This window comes from Colletes latitarsis, chromosome 10 (genome assembly GCF_051014445.1).
Source record: "Colletes latitarsis isolate SP2378_abdomen chromosome 10, iyColLati1, whole genome shotgun sequence".
NCBI lineage: Eukaryota > Metazoa > Arthropoda > Insecta > Hymenoptera > Colletidae > Colletes > Colletes latitarsis.
Window position 1 is genome coordinate 18,445,920 of NC_135143.1, and position 18,854 is coordinate 18,464,773.

General features: G+C 33.7%; 1 protein-coding gene across 12 annotated transcripts; it reads right to left on the reverse strand.

Moving 5' to 3' along the window:
* Positions 1-52: 52 nt before the first annotated feature.
* On the reverse strand, positions 53-18,665 carry Wnk (Wnk kinase). Of its 12 annotated transcripts, XM_076775854.1 has the most exons (22): positions 18,534-18,665; positions 16,371-16,912; positions 16,126-16,268; positions 14,240-14,501; positions 13,890-14,163; positions 13,644-13,802; positions 12,631-13,463; positions 12,381-12,553; positions 11,923-12,301; positions 9,919-11,801; positions 9,618-9,843; positions 9,309-9,506; positions 8,839-9,009; positions 5,903-8,154; positions 5,329-5,812; positions 5,126-5,254; positions 4,500-4,877; positions 4,267-4,408; positions 4,115-4,200; positions 3,966-4,033; positions 3,629-3,801; positions 53-3,519 (listed from the first exon to the last, which is right to left on the reverse strand). In XM_076775854.1, exons 2-22 carry the CDS (start codon positions 16,602-16,604, stop codon positions 2,852-2,854), a joined length of 9,315 nt encoding a protein of 3,104 aa, XP_076631969.1. In that variant the 5' UTR covers positions 16,605-16,912; positions 18,534-18,665; the 3' UTR covers positions 53-2,851. The 12 variants fall into 12 exon arrangements, with proteins under 12 accessions (XP_076631969.1, XP_076631967.1, XP_076631966.1 ...); XM_076775852.1 differs by having other exon boundaries at positions 8,839-8,910; positions 12,631-13,802; XM_076775851.1 differs by having other exon boundaries at positions 8,839-8,913; positions 12,631-13,802.
* Between the last annotated feature and the right edge of the window lie 189 nt (positions 18,666-18,854).

Genomic DNA, 18,854 nt, shown 5'->3' on the forward strand with positions numbered 1-18,854 from the left:
GTCTTAAAGCATCTATGAACTTATGTACTAGTTAGTACAGGAAAGCTCTCGATTATTTTTATCTAAACAATTTTCATATTTTTCATTTTTATTATAAGCAGGATAACTAAATACTAATACAAGAAATTTAAGAATTCAAGTCAAAATGTTTCATAATAATTACATACAATTTGTTTAATCGTTGAATTTTAATCATTGCTCAAAGTAATTTTTCAGGAGTACAATCTCTAGAGAAATTTAGTAATTTTGTTTTTTGAAACAAGATTTTCTTTTCTTACATTCGAGTACAAAAAAGAAAAAAAGTTTGATATGATTTAAAAGTAGTTCTCAATAACTTATAGTCTCATAATGTGAGAAAAATCTGATTTTCAAGTTTGCATTTTTAAAATATCATGCAACATATTTATAAGCTTAAAATAGTATACTTATACGATACATACAATATATATAAATCAACAAATTGTCTACATTTGATTATATATATATATTGCAATTAATTATGTGAATCTGTGAAATAAATAATTTGAATAAATTAGTTCATAAAATTCTGATCCAGCAATATGTACTAAGATGCGTGTGAATTTTAAAATATAGCAAAATATCGTTTACTTGTTTTTTTGTCATATTTTCTGAAAAATATATTGTAATATCTAAGTTTGAATGCACTAAGTTCAATTCCATCAAGTTAGATGTCATATTGGTAGAAGAGAATTATGATGAATTCATATTGAATTGTTTTTCCGTATGTAACAGTGCTGTTTGGTATTCTTTGGTAAAACAATCAAAATGTTTTACAAAAAAAGTTACTCCAATCATACCATTGTTGTAATACTAGATACAGTTAAACTCATATTGTACAAAATATGTTTTGAAGGAAATAGTTCATTGCAATGTTGAAATAATTTTCATTCTATTGTCTGTTCATGTTTCATTGCATTCAATGAATAGTTTGTAGAAAAAAAAACAAAAAAAAGGAAAAAAAAAATAACAACAAGTTTTACCAAACTATATCACCGTAAATTATTACACTAAACATAGTTTACGTAAAAAAAATTAAATAGTCAGCTTTTATTAATGATCGAATATAGAAACTGCATCTTCATTAAAAGCCAATCCACCTAACAGTAAATGAATGTATATACAATTAAGTATTACAAGTTACACATTCTCTTTGAGTATTATTTAATAAATTTATTTAAAAGTAACTATATAAGAATAATTGCAATGTATTTCCACAAGAAATACATACAATTATCTATTATAGTGTTTCGTTCAACAGTCACATGAATTTATTACCAGGTGGATCAACTGGATATTAGAATTGATGGTTATATTTATGCTGTTTTCCGAAAAAATTTAAAAATAATGAAATTATAGTGCCTAAAACATACAAGTAATATGTATAAGAACTTCTGAAAATTTATGAACTTGGTCTGTACATAATTATGATCCATATAATTGTTATTGGAGCTCGTAAGAAAAAATTCGTATTCAGTTTGAAAATAATGTTTGTAACTGTAATACTGACAATAATAAATTCATGCCAGACGCAGTAGTAACTCGCAACATTAAAAGCGGCGCGAACTGCAATTAATTGAACGAAATAAAGATAACATTATAATCAATAAACAGTAGTAATAATGTTTGTAGTTATACAAACAAGCTATTCTTAACTATATTGCAAAATGCAATATGTGATAGCACAGATGAAACTTCAAAATATATTTCCTAGGATGTAATCCAAACATTAAATCATTTTATGTTTCGATATCGTTAAAACGAGTATGAATTTATTTAATACCTATGACATGTTTCTATTGAGCTTTTTTTCATTAGACTCTCAATACCTAGGATTACCATTCAATTTTTAGATATGATTTAATTATTGGAAATGGAACTGTTAAATAATAAAATTCCTATAAGATTTAAAGGAATGAATTACGTAAAACATATTTTCCAACATATTATAAATGAAATGCCAATCTTTGTGAAATAACCTCAAACTTTGATAAATTAAATATGCGATAATAAAAATATTGATAATGGAGTCTAAAAAAGGTAGTAGTCGATATAATATTAGATAAGATACATGGGACTGCTAACTAGTAACACATGACTTTTTTAATAGAAGTAGGTAAAATTGCTAGAAATACATTAAAGCATAACAGTGACTATATTAATCATATTTCTTCTCCGTCTGACTCCTGCAGTCACATACACGCACACATGAACATTCTTTCTTCAAAGCATCCAGTATACATTAACAGTTATACATATACATCGAGCAGAATGGCAGTATGCCATTTCGATCGTAAGACTAGCTGAGGCCTGTACTAATGTAAACTGTGCTAGGTATTAAAGAATTCAGAGCAGAAAAAGTCTTTCAATAAGGATTTTCACTAAACAAGGATATTCACTATATAAGCACAGTACACGTAAAGGCCTCTATCCTCAATTTCAACCTTTCATTCTTCCTTTTCTTTTTTTTCGTCCAAAAACTTAATTCGTTCAAAATATTCTTCGCATATGAATCGAGCTTTATTTTTGCTGCGAGGCACATATCAAATATTAATATCATGCTCGCGCGTCTCGGCGAAAATATTTTAGCGATTACGCGTGGATGTTACAATATCGAATATACATCCTAAATACTTTCATTCGCGTCTCCTCTGCATACACACCCACGAGGACGAGGGTAGCAATACGTATTAGCAAAACTATATTAGAATAACAATCGTAATGATAATGCATCATCTCATACTAGTGGATAAGGGCAACAAGTTAAATTAAGAATGTATTACGAGAACGAATAAATTGAAAAAATGTAGAACATAGCTTGCTGAAAGTTACGTTATTGATCGGTATGGGAAGGAGGAACAGTTGAATTATCAGTATTCGCATGTAACGGTTCTGCTGGCGGTGTACCGTCATGAGAATTTCCGACATGCGGAGTAGCTGGCGTAGCTGGTTGAGACTGGGTCGCTCCAGGAGGAGCGTATATTAGTCGATAGCCAGCCGGTAAAAAGAAACCGCCGTGTGGTGTACAGCTAAAAGTTTGAAAGTTTGGTAATGTTTGGTTCTCGTGATATTGAATGTAACTCCCGCTTCCCGTCGAACTCGATATTGGAATAGGCGTGACTAACGATCCAGTGGAGGACACAGTAATATTCGTTCCATCCGGTAATATAGGTGTGAACTGATATTGAGCTGAATTTATAATTGCTGAATTATGTGACGAATCAAATGATTCTAATTCATTTGTATAACTACTGGATTGTTGCGAGGGCATATTTTGCATAGTTTCAGAAGGCACTACTGGAATTGGAATAACGTAAGCGTGTGGTATTCCAGCCGTTGCCTGCTGTGGTTGTAGTTGCAAAGGAGTCTGTTTTAATTTTTGCATAGCTAATCGCAATGTTTCATCGGTGTCTGGATAATTACTTGAAGCTTTTTGCAATGGAGTTTGAGGTGTTGTATTAAATACTAAATAGTCTTCTGTACCTGGAAGTCTAGTTTGTCCTGTATTAAATAAAGAACCATATCATTATAACGGACGATAAAAATCTAACATGTAATACGAAATAATGAATAATTTATTAACGTACACAAATTAAAAATAATTACTCACCTGCCAAACTAGTCGCAACGGTGTGATAAAGCACCGGGTGATGTTGATGGTGATGCTGATGAAGTGCACTTGCTTGTTGTTGCTGCTGAATCAATAATTGTAACTGATGTTGCTGGAAGCGTTCCAATTCTTCCCTGTGTCTTCTTTGCAATGTCTCCAACTCCATAGTTTGCCTACATAATGATGCATCAATTAATGCTCCGTTTTAATTTCTTTTTTTAGTAACTAGTAAGAAATTAGTGCATACATTTTCATAACTGGGTCGAAACGTTTAATAAATTATGCGTGGTTATGCCCATGAAACATTGTCACTGGATCATTAAAGAAATAAACTTACTTTTTTATAAGCAGTTGATATTCTTCGCTTGGTGTCAATGTCCAAAATCGTTCATCCTTTTCAGTTTGCTGGAAGTAATACAACAATGTTTTAATTAAAATATTATTAACATGTTTGATAGTAAATACATTTGCAACAAAGATATTTACATCTAGAGTAGGAACACTAATAGGTTGATTAGTTTGCGCGGGTGGAATAGAACCTTCACGACTATGAATTACTTGTACTGGTGTACCTATAATTAAGAAATTAATTAAAACTTATACATTCAATTCTCTGACAGTTGATATTGAATGCTTACCCTGCGTGTCTTCCGTGTGATAAATCTTTGGATCGTCGGTATGCTGTTGTTGGGTTGATGTAGCAGCATTACTCGGAGGACCTGCGACCTTGGAAACCATGAATCTTGATATTTTTCTAACAGGTTGAGTTGTACTAACCTTCTATCAAAATTGCATAGTTATTTCATTTTTCAGAAAACTATAATCGTATGCATTTAAGTTTAATTACACACATGTATTATATAATACTTACCTCGGGAACATTTTCTTGGGATTCTGTTAGCACTGGAGTGTTTGTGTCAGAGCGGCATGTAACGACACTGGGAGTAACAGTAGCAACAAGCACAGTTGTCACAGGTGGAACGGTGGTTAATAAATTTTGAGTAGATTGTAGAGATGGCTGCATTTGAATACAAGTAACAGCAGAAACGGGTGGCGTCAAAGGTTGTGGTGAAGACGTCGAGAGAATCGAGCCTCTGTGATGAATTTTTGCCAACTCCTGTTCCAGTTCCTGGAGACGAGATCCAGGTCTCTGCGCTCGTATTTTGATATTCTCTTTACTAGGACTCATGGTTTCTGATCCTGCAGGACCTCCTCCTGGCGTTGGACTATCAAGGGAGCAATCTACATGCTAAATACATAAGACAACTTTCTGTAATATAAAACTGAGGTATATGTTATTATTTAACATAATAAAGATGTTTGAGAGATAATTTAAACAAAGATTGTTCTTGGTGATTAAAGCAATTTTTTTATTAGTGGCAGATAAGAGGTTTAAATTAGAATTTTGGGACTTTGGATTGTGAGACCGCTTCTCCACTCTCTAATAGTTACACCCCCCCCCCCCCCCACTTTGAAAAATATTAATATAAAACTTACGGTTTGAGACAGTGCAAGTTGATGAATGGAGGCTTCTTGAGTTAAGACGGAATTTTCAACATTTGTTGTAACATTTGAATCGGTTAGAGCAGTTGAAGATTGGATTGTTGTCTGAGGTGATAAAGGACCCTAAGATAAATTATTCGTATTAGTCATTCATGATTAATTTGATATGTATTTAAAAAAATATAACTTATACTTACTATGCCATGTGTAGTTGAGATTGGCATACCAATGTTAACAAGCTTCTGCTGTAAAGAATGCATGTACGCATCATATCCTCCTATTACTTGATGATTATGAGGGGTGGCTGGATAACTTATAGGCGGCGTGCCTACATTGTGTGCTTCGGACGGCTGATTTGTTAGCTGTACAAGTTTTTGGTGGAGGTCCGCTATTGTCTGTGGACCTGTTCCACCTGGACCACTTGTTCCGATAGTTACGTCTGAGACTTTATCTAAAGAATTCTGTTGGCTAAGCTTCCGATGTTGTTGTTGTTGTTGTTGTGGTTGTTGTTGCTGCTGCTGCTGCTGCTGTTGTTGCTGTTGCTGCTGTTGTTGTTGTTGTAATATCTGGTTTTGCATAAACAACGCCGAGTCCACAGATTCAACAATTGTATGTTCAGGAGTTACGTCATGGCTGGAATTTTCTGTCTCCGATTGTAGATGATATTCAGTACTAACGCGTCTAATGTTTAAACAAAAGAAATAATTATATAAAATACAGAATCAGGTAACAATACCAAACAATCCAATGCCGTAACTATAACATACATACCCAGTAAAATTAGTTGTATCTTGATTTTCAGCTTCTGATGTTTTTCCTAAGAGTTGTTGATCTGGAAGTTTTAAGTGTAATTGAGACTGATCAGGTGTAGGAAAGCTTTCTAAATGCTGTATGTCTTGTATAATTTGCTGTTGTGTAGGGGCAATTTGTTGCAACGATGGAAGAGTTTGTTGAGTATGTCTTATTGGTACAGTCTGCTGTAAAATATTTTGATTCGTGGTAGCAATCCATTTCCCTTGCAAAGGGAGCGTTTGAACCGGTACTCCTTGAAAAGTTTGTTGCGATATTTGTAACTGAGGATCCATTTGTTGAGTTGCATTTAATTGCATTGTTTGTTGCAAAGGTATTTGTTGACCTTGATGAGATTGCTGAGAAATTTGAAACGTTTGTGAAATTCCTTGCTGCACTGTATTTGTTTGATAATTATGTTGTAATTGCGAAGACATTTGCATTTGACTTGCTTCGGGTTGAATAGGTTGAAAATACTGTTCAGATTGAAGAGGAGTAGGTTTATATTCAATTACTGTAGCTGCTGCAATGTTTGCAGTCGAATTTTGCTCATGACTAGTCAAGCTATGAGGCGTTGTAGATTTTGATTTTGGATTTGACAATATATTTGCTAAATTTTGTGCCAAGTCTGGAAGTGTTGACGATACTTCCTTCGTTTTTACTGTAACTTTGGAGGCAATTTCTGTAGTGACAACTTGGTGGGTAGGAACTGAAACAGGAACGGATGTATTCATTGAAACATTCGCTAGATTTTGAGGAGCTGCTTGAAGTTGCTGAACTGGTTCTAAAACAGTCTGCGAAATAGGTGTAATATTTGATCCCTCTTGTGGAATAAGTTGAACATGTTGTACGTGATGCATAGATGCGTTAGGTGCAACCATCGACTGTTTTTTATCATCTGTAAGATTAACTATTTCTGACATCTGTGAATCTGTGGACATATTTGACGTTGTAGAAATATTTGAAATTCTCCGATTTCTTTCATCTACAATTGCGGCTGGTTGTAATTGTTGTATTGGCCCGGAAAGCATTACATATTGTTGATGTTGTTGCGGTATTTGTTGAGAGTGAAATTGTTGCAATGGTCGCTGAGTTTGCATTTGTCCTTGATGCTGATGTTCAGGTTGAATATGCATTTGCGTTAAATTGTGTTGCGCAGTCATTTGTTGTTGTTGTTGTAATAAAATGTTAGGTTGCATAGGCTGATTCTGATATTGCCCTTGTAAGTTGACTCCATTCGAGGGAACTTGAGCTTGTAGATCTTTTTGTGGTGCAACCACGATGTTTTGAGGAACAGGTTGTATTTGCTGAGGCGATTGATGCGTTATCGTTGATGGTTGTATAATTACGTTGTGTGGACTAGACTGCATAGTACTGATATTTTGCTGCATTTGTTGCATTGGTTGTCCTTGCACGGTGCTTTGAATACCAATTGTTTGTTGCCCTGATTGCATTGCTTGAACATTATCTGCTTGTTCCGTAATATATTGAATGTTCTGTATAACCGCTTCGCTATTAGACTTTTCAGGAACAGTTACGACTTGTGTTTCTAAAACATTTACTTCCGAATCATCATGCTTTACTTGTCCATCATCAGCCACGCTGGGTTGTAATACGGTCGATTGCATCGTCGGAAGATTAGATTTATCTGTACCTTCTACGACAGTAATAGATCCTTCCTCTTCGTTTGTAAGAACTTTTTGTTCGACTACAGGACTAACTAAAAAACGAGAGATTTTTCGCATTGGAGGTGGCGCGGTTAATGCAGCCACTTCCGTAGCTGTAGTGTCAGATTGCATTTCTTTATTTGCTTCTTTTTCTTGAAGTTCCGTCATATCTTGAACTACAGATTCTTTTGACACTTCACTCGCTTGGTTTGTTGTGTCCTGTATTTGATTTTGAGTGTATGATGTCGAGCACTGATAGGATTTAGTAATATCATCTTTAGGCATATGATGCGCATCCAACCCCGTGTCTGCATTTATCATAGGGATTACAGTTTCTTGAGTATCGGTCGGATCGCTTGGTAAATTGGTCGGCGTTAATGTATCTGTATTTTGTGTCGACGTAGATGATCGTCTGGATGCTTCGGCCGATGTATTTTCATGCCCCACTTGGCTATCAGGTGTTTGCACATTTTGTTGCTTTTCCGAGGAGGCATTCGTAATATGAGAAATAATTTGGTCAATCTGCAACAATTTTGTTGGAGTAGAGGTATTGGAGGTTTCGTCTCTCTGGAAACATATAATATGTAATTGTTCAGATGAAACTGTTGAAATTTCTCACAAAATTATTGTAATGCACATGAACAAAACAAGGCTACGTCATAAACTAAATAGTCCATTACAAAGTATACTTAAATAGAATCACAATAAATAACATGTTTAAAGGGAAACACAAGTACGAATATCTAATGATGATCATCTACTTTTAAGTGACAATACATTTAGCGAAATCGTTCGAATAAATGCTATTTCCTGTCTATTTAAGAAATATAAAATCGTTTGTTTCTATTAATGTAGCATCTCGCATTATTTAGGGTTCGCATACACAATATTGTCTGAAATACGGTGATTTATGTGAATCAATATTTCTAACGGAGATCATACTTTTGTGAAGAAATATAATCTTCCTGAAACGCTTTCTGAGTAAAAATTAAATGTGAGGATTAACAGCGATACAAAATAAAAGCATGAAACACCTTGTTTAAATACTCCAAACATTGTATTACGAATCGCCTACGTGATGAACGTATAAAACACAGGAAATGTCGTCATATGAAATTGCTGTGCCTTAAAAAGATACACAAACGTCCGAACACAATGTATCGTGAATTAAAAAGGATGCACAAACGTCCACGACTGTACGATGAAATATAGGAAACGGGAATGGGGGTACGGCAGGGACGATGAACTCACCGAACGGTGTCTACGATGGACTTTGTACGACGATCGGTGGCTGCTTTGACGAGTTAGCGAGCCATGTCTCACCTGCTGCGTCCAAAACGATACACACCAATTATATGCGCACCCTTGTTTTTTTGTGAAGTCATGTGATACACATTTCGAGCACAAGACTACTAAGCTATTCTGACACGAAATGTATAAAATGTATAATTCCATTATGGAAAACGAACTTCAAAACTATGACGACAATTACATCACTTTAAGATAGTTTTTCTAAAAGCGAAACAGTCCTAGGATACGTATTATGGACTTTTGTGTATCGGATCCTTAAATAGCAATTAATAACACTATTAACAATACTCATTTTCGAAAACATTTCAGAATTTATTTGCTTTGATTTTCAATAGAAACCGATCAATTTCGTTTATAATAATTAATTAATATTCATAAAATGATATGACGGATGAAAGGGAAACTGTTACCTTAGCTGTATCAAGACTGTGGTCACGATCTCTGGGTCGACGGCTTGTAACTGGACTACCACCAGCCGATTGATCCGGTGGACCATGTGCCACTAAAGGTAAAGTCCGTGTAGGATCCAAACGCAATTGTTTAACAATATCCTCTATTAGTTCTACGAATGTTTCACACTGAGACTGAGGTAATAAATTTTCGGCAACCTGCAAATAAAAAAAAAAACAAATATAAATTTCTGTTGTTAAAAGTCTGTTAGATTTAAATATTTATGTTACGCTGCAATAGTAATATTTAAAGTAATATCACTTGCTTACCAAATTGTTGGCAATATCGGTAGGTACCATATCATCTCTATCGAATTTAAACGTCACAGTTTTTTGTTTGCTTGTATCTAGCTGGCATTCAACGGTTACAGATTGTCCTTCGCCACTGCTTACAGACAAAACTGTCAATTTAATACCAGGTTTTTTGCGCTTCGTAGTCGATCTTTTTATCCTACATCTTTCAGAGGCAACGTTTTCGGAATTTTCTTGAGTTACTCTATGCAAAGTAAAACATCTTATGAAATTTTTAAATAGGGGTTATTTTTAGAGTAAGTAAAATTTCGTAAATTACCCTTCACTTGGTACTGTAGTTTGAGATGTAACGTTTGTATTAGCTAAATTAGATGTATTCGTTGAATCTTGAATGCTAGAAGGTAAATCTGCTGGCAATGACTGTATGGAATCCATTGTATCCTGCTTAGGCAATGATGCTCTATCCGTAGTAGAACACTGATCTGTTGTTGAAACGAAATGTTGCTGGTGCTGTGACGTTGTTGCTGAATGCGCTGGGACACTTATTCCGGATGATATAGGAACAGAAGCGGGAACATTGGAATTTTGTGGATACTGCATCTGAACTAAGACATTTTGTTGGGATTGTGATTGATGCCCGCTGCTTGGAAGAATTGTAGATGTATTTTGCATGTTTGGAATAGTAGAAGTTGTTGCACTTTGTATAAGAGCTGCCGACGATGAACTTTGAATATTTATGCTGGATGGTACAGACGTTTGAACTTGTCCCGTTTGTTGCTGTATATAAGGTTGCGAAGTTGGAGGCGCCGAACTTCCAGGAATACTTGCATGAGGATAAATTTGAGTCGTAGGCTGGTTGGATGATAAAATTTCGACGTGTCCAGTAGGATTGGAGCTTGTGTACGAATGATATATTTGTTGAGATATATTTTGTTGGTACATAGGCTGTGAATTATATCCAGAAGTTCCTGAGGTGCTTTGCTGATAGAATTGTTGGTTTTGAACGGATTGAGAACCCACTGCATGTTGGTGTACTTGTTGGACGTGTTGTACCTGTGGTTGAGGATACTGCACTTGTTGAGGTTGTTGAATTTGTTGATGCACATGCTGTTGTTGCGATAAAATTTGTATTTGAGATTGCATCTGCGACTGCATTTGATGGCTCAACTGTTGAGGCATATTCATCTGATTCAACTGTATATATTGTTGTTGTTGGTGCAAGTGCTGTTGTTGTTGTATTTGTTGAGTTACTTGAGGAAATTGTGGTTGAGTTTGCACGGTCTGAGGCGTAGAACATTGAGAAGAAGCAGCTGTTAAATTTTGCGAAACATGCTGAGGATATTGTTGTTGCTGCTGTTGTTGATACTGCTGCTGCAATTGCTGCTGATACTGTTGCTGTTGATACTGAACTTGCTGTTGCGAAACTTGTGGTACTTGTTGCATTTGCTGCGCTTGCTGGGGCTGCACGACCGATGTTTGTTGTTGTATCAATGGTTGTTGTTGAACTAATTGAACTTGTTGAGGTTGTAAATTATGTTGCTGGGATTGTTGCGCGGCAGGTTGCATTTGTTGTTGCGATTGAAGCGGTATTTGGTTTTGTTGTAACTGCATTTGTACTTGACCCTGCATTTGAATGCCCATACTTGATTGTATCTGTTGTTGAGATTGTAACTGTTGTTGTAATTGCATTTGTTGGAGTAACAATTGTTGTTGCAATAAATTTTCATTAGCCGTGTTAGTAGTGTCCGCTTCTCTATCTAGACGTTCTTTTTCTTCTTTGGCTTTACGTTCCTCCCTTTCTCGTAACAGAGTAGTGATTTGAGATTTTAACATCTTTGCTACAGCCTTAACGTCTTCTTCGAGTATTAAGCTAGATTTAGCCATTTCCGAGGCTACCTCTTCCGCATTGTCAGCTTGAATGTCGAAATCAAATTGTATTGCTTCATTCTCTTTATGTTTATTAGTACGTTTCTTGGGATCTAATACTCGAAGTCGAAATTCGACACGAGACAGTTCTGCATCCGCAACCGCTGAATCTCGCGAAACCATTTCTAATTTTAATCCAACATCGTCCGCGAAAAATTCGTGATTTAAAAGATCTTTGACCAATGGGCGTTCTTCTTTCTTTAATCGAATACACATTTCTATGATTTCACGTACTTCTGGATTTTCCACTTTGTCATAGCTCTGTGGTTTTACGCCCTGTATAATGCAAATATTAATTAATAACATGTAATCTATAGAACTAAGTGAAAACTAATATTAAGTTAAGAGTACAAAGCTTAGTGAATAGATAGTTATAGATAAAATGAATATTATTTACCGATACAACTCGTTTATATATTTGCGCTGGTCCAGTGCATTCAGAGTATGGATATTCACTAGTAGCCATTTCAAGCATACACATTCCAAATGCATAAACATCGACAGATTCATCATAATGTTCTTCGTACATTTCGGGTGCCATGAATTCGGGTGTACCAATAACGCTTTTTGCAAAACTTCGATTTTTAAGCGTTGCAAGCCCTAAATCGCCAATTTTTACACTCCCTGTTGTACCAGTAATAAAAATATTGTCGCACTTCAGATCACGGTGAATAATTGGCGGTGATCTAGAATGTAAAAAGCTAAGGCCTTTTAAAATTTGTCGACACCAGGACTTCACTACTTTCGGATTAATTTTTTTAAAACGTCGTAGGTACCTGTGTAAAATTATATAATAAATTAAGATAATAATAGTGAAAATTCAAATGTTTTTAAAAATATTTTAAAATAACTTACGTTTTTAATGTACCTGAAGTCATAAGTTCAGTGACTAGTACAATGTATTTCCTACGTGTTAGCGTGACTTCCCAATAGTCATAAAACCTAACAATATTTGGATGTTGCAGTCCTTTCAACATTTCTGCCTCCTCTCGAAACCTCAGTCTTTCGGTTTTATTTAATTTTTTCTCCTAAAAGAGAATATTTTAACATAAATACCACAACTATAATGACACTATAGAAAAATACATGATTTTAATCTTCTTACCTGTAATTCACACCAAGCGACAGCTACGCCAGTCTGAGTATCCAGACCTCTGTATACAGTCTTAAAGCTACCTCTACCGATTTCCTCCTCAAATTTCAAAAATCTGCCATCCGGTGATATACCTATAGCTTTCTCTTCGTCATCGTCATCTTCAACGTTCTGAATTTTCACTTTTAGCAACAGACTTTGAACTTCTTCCATTGCCATTGTTTTCTGCGTTAATTTTTCATCCGCTTTAAAGTTTTCATCGAGTAAAGGACCAATAAAGCCCTCCACTGTTTCTTCATGCGCGACTACTTCTTTTTGAGAATCTTTCACAATTTTCGTTTCATCCTGCGTATCCGTGTCTTTAACATCCTCCATTTCCGTATCTAAAGGTGGTACTTTTCCTAACTTACTTAGAGATTCATGAAGCGCTTGTGTGGCAACAATATCACTAATACTGGTGCCATTGTCATCTTCGTCATATATCGTCACTTCTCCTTCGTCTTCTTCTCTTTGTGTCTCCATATCCTTACCCTCAGTCTCCACTATCTCTTCTGACACTTTCGATGTTACAAACCTTGAACTTTTCACTAGTTCCTCATGTTGTTCTGTATCTTTTTTATCCTCGGTCACGTCTTCTTCGGAATCTTTAGTTAAATCTTCTTTTTCCGTAACATTAGTAGTCTTTAAAGAATCGGTAGACGTTTTTCGTTTTATTTTATCATTATTTTTACTATTAGATGCTGAACTTGTGGACGTTTCTGTGGACGTTACAGTCGTATTTATATTTTTTTCCATGCTTGTTGTCTCTTTCAAATTTTTATTATTTTGCTGTTCAATTATTTTTTCTGTAACATACTTATTTTTAGATCTTGTAGTTTTATTCTCACTGTTGCTGCATTTCGTACTTATGGAAGATGTAGAGAGTACTTTTTGTTTATTTTGTGTAGATGTTTCTTCGTCAATACTATTTGCCGATATTTTTCTTGTAATATTAGAAATTTTAGAAGATTCAGAACATTCCGTACCTTTTTGCTCGCTAGAATCTAATGATACTTTTTTAACTGATACATTCTGTGACGATTTAGCACCTTCTTCACTGATACTACATTCCACGCTCGTTTCATCTTCATCCGATTTTTTCGACCTCACTCGATTAATTGGTGTTGAAGGTGTAGAACTGGATCCTGTATTACGAAATAAGATTTTGAATATCAACCATAATATTTACGAATTTATATAAGAACTATAAAATTTATACAAGTATATAGTACCTGGTATACTGAACACATTTTCTGTTGCTGTAATAGCTTCCTCTGCATCGCTAAAACTGCGTTCATTTTCATTCTCTAAAGATGGTGAATTGAGATTCCGAGATGATGATTTTTCAGAAATACGCAATGCAGACAAAACTTTCTTTTTAGAAGAAGGTGAACTACTCGCAACTCCGTTCGTTGTTATAGATAATGAATCTGCGCTATGATCAGTCCTCTGCGTTCGTATTTGCTTTTTGCAGATTGTTGTAGAGGAACGACTTATATTTGATGTCTAAGTAAAACATTCATGTTTATTATTTCTTTACAAAAATGCTTATCTGTGCAATTAATGTGAAAAATGTACGAACTTTTCGGTCCCCAGAATTATGAGTACTAGTACCAGCTTGTGAAACAATAGACAATTTTCTTTGGCGTTTATGGTTATGTGTGTGGTTATGAATTCTTTGAGTGGTAACAACTGAACATGGACCTCCACCTTCCTGAGAGGCTAAGTGTCCCACTGCCAAACTAATCCCACCCTGGCTACTACTGCCTCCACTGGCCACCAGCTTTGGACATAAACTTGACAGGCCACTTCCGCCTGAAGAACGTTGCCTATTTGTCTCATACCTAAAACATCATTGAAAATGCTACATAACTTTTATGTTATACATCATTGAAAAAACTTTATTTTTTACTTTTTAAAATGTAATAAAATGTCCTAAACATTATTCTGTTTTATTGAGAAAGATATTAACTAAGTTACATTACATGATCCTTCCATAATTTTTGGAAGTGCATTAATATAGTAATCAACCTACATGTTTGTGATATAGATATACTTTTAACAGACAAGCTTTCAGTTATTTTATGGAATAAATTTATGTTTTATTTTTCCAAGACAATACAACTACTGAAAAAGCAAATTAAAACTGTATTTAATACCTTAAAGCAATAGTAAAATCTTATGCATATAAATCAATAACAGAAAAATGTTACACGCGTACGCGCATATATGAATGGTGGTAAATATAAATTGAGATGCTAATTAAGTTTTTAGTCTCATCAGTACTGAATGTACATGTTGGAATTGAAATTATGTTACATTACATAATGCCAAAATGTCATGAATGATGTCTTGAATTACTGCTGAATCTCACAAGAAGATGAGATATGTAAAACATTTGGATATTATTTATATAAATGAGAAACTAAATTAGAAACACAATGTATAATATCTATGAATATAATGCAATTTTTAAAAGTTAAAAGCCAAACATAATGCAAATGATATAATAACACTATTAATGGAATATTATCATTTTTTTTTATGTTTCAAGGGTGATAAGTGCTAATTGAATAATCTTATACTGCAGCATAACAATAATCTGAATCATATAACCACTAACCTTTGAATATCTACAAAATTTCATACTTCAAGCTGAGGCTCAGTAATTCTGAAAATATATTTGAATTTACATTTTTATTTTTTGAGTGAAATTTTCCAACTTTACAAAATGAAAGCTATTTTCATTACTATACTAGTTTTTGGCCTTATGTACAAATTTTCAACATAAATTTCTTTGTAAAATACACATGAATTGATCTTAACATCTATAGTTTTAAAGGATATTTTTAATGTTTTAATGATTACGATACATTTAGTATGTACATATAGAGTACAGATGAGATGCATAGAAGTTTCTGTGTGTGTGTGGTTTCATTATTTGAAATATTATTGTACTCTATGAGTAACATGTAAAAATTATAATAATTCGATAAGTTGAAAACCTAAAATTAAGAAAGTTTATGTACTTCTATTCTTAGCTGCGTATTTAGAAACAAATTATATTTTGATAAAATCATTTTCCAGAGAATGGAATTTCTGAAAGAAATACAATATATCAAAGAACAGACTTTGCAAAGTGCTTTTCAAACTAATGAAATATACATAGTGTTCTACAATAAGTGGTACAACTATGAAGCAAGTGATTATCAATATAAAATTAAATCGAAAATGTAGAATCAAATTTAAAAACCATTATTATATATTGCCAATTTACTTTTAAATGTAGAATTACCTGCTTTTTGATTGTATCACTTATTCTTGAGACATTCTGTATGTGTATCGATTATATAAAATATATCACACTTAAATAAGAAGCAAAAAATGAATCACAGCAAAGAAATTAAATGACAGAAGGTAAAAAATGACAATGTAAGAAGCATGATTTTGATACAGACATCATTATACCTGTCCTGCCTGCTGTGGCCAGATGAGAAAAGCCCACGCACTGTATTGCCTATAGCTGCTCTCTTTTTAGCTTCTTTCTCTCGTTCTCTGTACCCACCAGATCCAGTGCTCACCTGATGATCTTGACGAGTGTTTCTATCTCCCTATAACCAATACATTAATGTTACAAGAAATCAATATATCAATAGAGAAATAATGACTAGTTCATTTGTATACTAATACACTTAAATAATAAATAAATTTACCTTAATGCTTAAAAGTTTTATATTCAAATTAGTACTCGTGTTTGTTGGAACTGGACTTAAATCACACCGCACTCTTCTGTGCGATTTCTCAACAATTGGCGAATCGTCGTCTAACTCCAACTGATTTCCAATTGAAAAAGCACGTGTTTGCGTTAACAAAATATCCTCTGTATTGTGTTTCTGACTGGTGCTCACCGAACTCACTGCCTTGCTTTCATTGCAGCATCTCGGCATTGCACATAACCAACTTACAAATGAGCTCACTTTATAAAATTTGTTAGTTTACTCTGTAGCTTTCCTTTTAAATTATTTCGTATAGAAACTTAATGCAAATTTTTACTGTCATATTATTTTGTAGGGAAATAGCTTGTATCTTTAATTAAGATTGTTTCTCCAACTATAAAATTCTGAATGTATTTATAGTGTACAGAGTTTATGATTCTTATGTTCATCACAGATTTCTTCTTCTTTGTTTACTGTATATATTCTGTTATCTCAAATTCTCAATAAATATTTAATACCAAACAACAAGTTGAATAATTCTGAAATCAAAAAAATCATTCATATAACAATTGCAAAAATATTAATAAGAAAATGTTAATAAATGTACTGTTAATGCACAAAATAATGGAATGAAACCATGTACACAAATGTTTTTTTTAGAAATCCCAACATATACCGTACAAAAATTTAGTTACCTTGCATTCTTAATATGTTTATAAGGTACTTAATAGATATCATATTTAAGTTCACATTCTTTCATTCTTATTCATTCTAAAGTATCAAATCTTTCAAGGATCTATGTTAAAAATTAAAATATATAAATGTTTAAATCAATTAAAAAAATATTGCTATAAGTGTATTTAAGAAGTTTTGACTTATACAGAAAAAAAAAAATATGAATTTAGTAAATTTGGGAACTACAAATTTAATTATTGCTAGTTAAATAATGCATCAAAGGTTTATTGATATTTAAAAATTCATTAAAAACTATTTTTTCCCACATGAAGAATAAAAAAAAATTATTAATTATATAGAATTATTTCATTCTAATTTTTCACATTGGATATATATTTTTTCATTTTCAATACCATCAACAATTTTTTTGAAAGTTTGCATTAAATATGTGCCAACACTTATGTGTAGTATATGTATATACATATACATATATAACATACCATATGGTAAATATATGAATAATTTACAACTTGCATGGTAACTATATTAAAAATGAAACTGAATCACTAACTTATTTTCTATGAATAAAAAAACAAAATCAGGGACACAAGAACATTGTGATTGAAATAGAATTCTATCAATAAACCTTGAATTAATCTATTTTACAGAGGGCAGAATTGCGTGTGTATGGTCTTTCTTGTAGCACTATGTAATTCCTGTTTTGCAAACGTTTATATGCTGTATGGATTGTATAAATTTAGCAACATCAATAGCATAATGTTGATCGCATCTACTGCCAATAAATGTGAGGGCAACCGATCTTAGAATTAGTGCTTTAGATATATATCTAACGTACATACAAATATTTCGTTATTTATCAACAAGGTGAAACTTATATTTCTCGAACTATAACGAAACGAACGCGGGACTACATGTCTAAACGAAGAAAATGAACGGGAAAAAAATTTACTTCGTCAATAACGCAGTATGTTGTCAAGCATCATGGAACAGTCACTTGAAAAATGTTGACAGTATATAGCAAGTAGCAGGTCTTACGTATATACTGTGATATACGTATCTCACGGACACACCGTTGCACTGCATGCTGTACACAAGAACGACTGCGTATTACGGGGTGAAGAGGAAGTACCACACACATATACCGTAAATCAAATAAATGTACACATTCGTACGCGCGCATATAGTCAGATACCAAGATAATGTGACATCTATCCCAAAAATATCGCGTTAGTGCATATTTTACACATTGTCCCACGGCAAGAGGCTTTCAGACGTATGGATAGATACAAATCTCTTCATCCTTTAAGAACGTCATAAGTCTATCCCAAATTTTTTACTGATAAAATGCATCGAGAAGACTGCAAGATTTGTCATGCGGAGATGCGTGAACAACAATACCTACATAGTGTCGCGGTTTCGTGCCTATATACAAGATATTCGTTCGGTTATCGACAGTTTCATTACCTCCGATATGGACACAGTCATATTAGCTTTGCGACGCACTGACAAACAGCACTCGTAATTCTTTAGTCAGCCGGTACTCACATTTGTGTTGCAGACAATCGCCCGACTACACCCAAATAACCACCATTTTTTTTCACTGAATAATGCGCACTCTTGCGGTGCTATGCGTTAACAATGATCAAGTTATAAATTCATGCTGCATGCACACGAAACGCGATATGTTATCAGACAAAGCAGATCGCAGTTTATTGAAAACCGCCAAAAGATAATTTTATTTTTTGATAACGCTTATCCATTGATTTTTTTTAATCGAAAATTTTT

What these genes read in the sequence shown, in the direction of transcription:
- Wnk (XM_076775844.1), bottom strand. Translation starts at nt 16,604, where the DNA reads ATGCCGAGATGCTGCAATGAAAGCAAGGCAGTGAGTTCGGTGAGCACC. An exon ending in ACTTCAGGTACATTAAAAAC is followed by an intron (nt 12,302 to 12,380) that starts GTAAGTTATTTT and finishes AATTTTACACAG; the next exon opens with GTACCTACGACGTTTTAAAA. An exon ending in CCCAAGAAAATGTTCCCGAG is followed by an intron (nt 4,409 to 4,499) that starts GTAAGTATTATA and finishes CAATTTTGATAG; the next exon opens with AAGGTTAGTACAACTCAACC.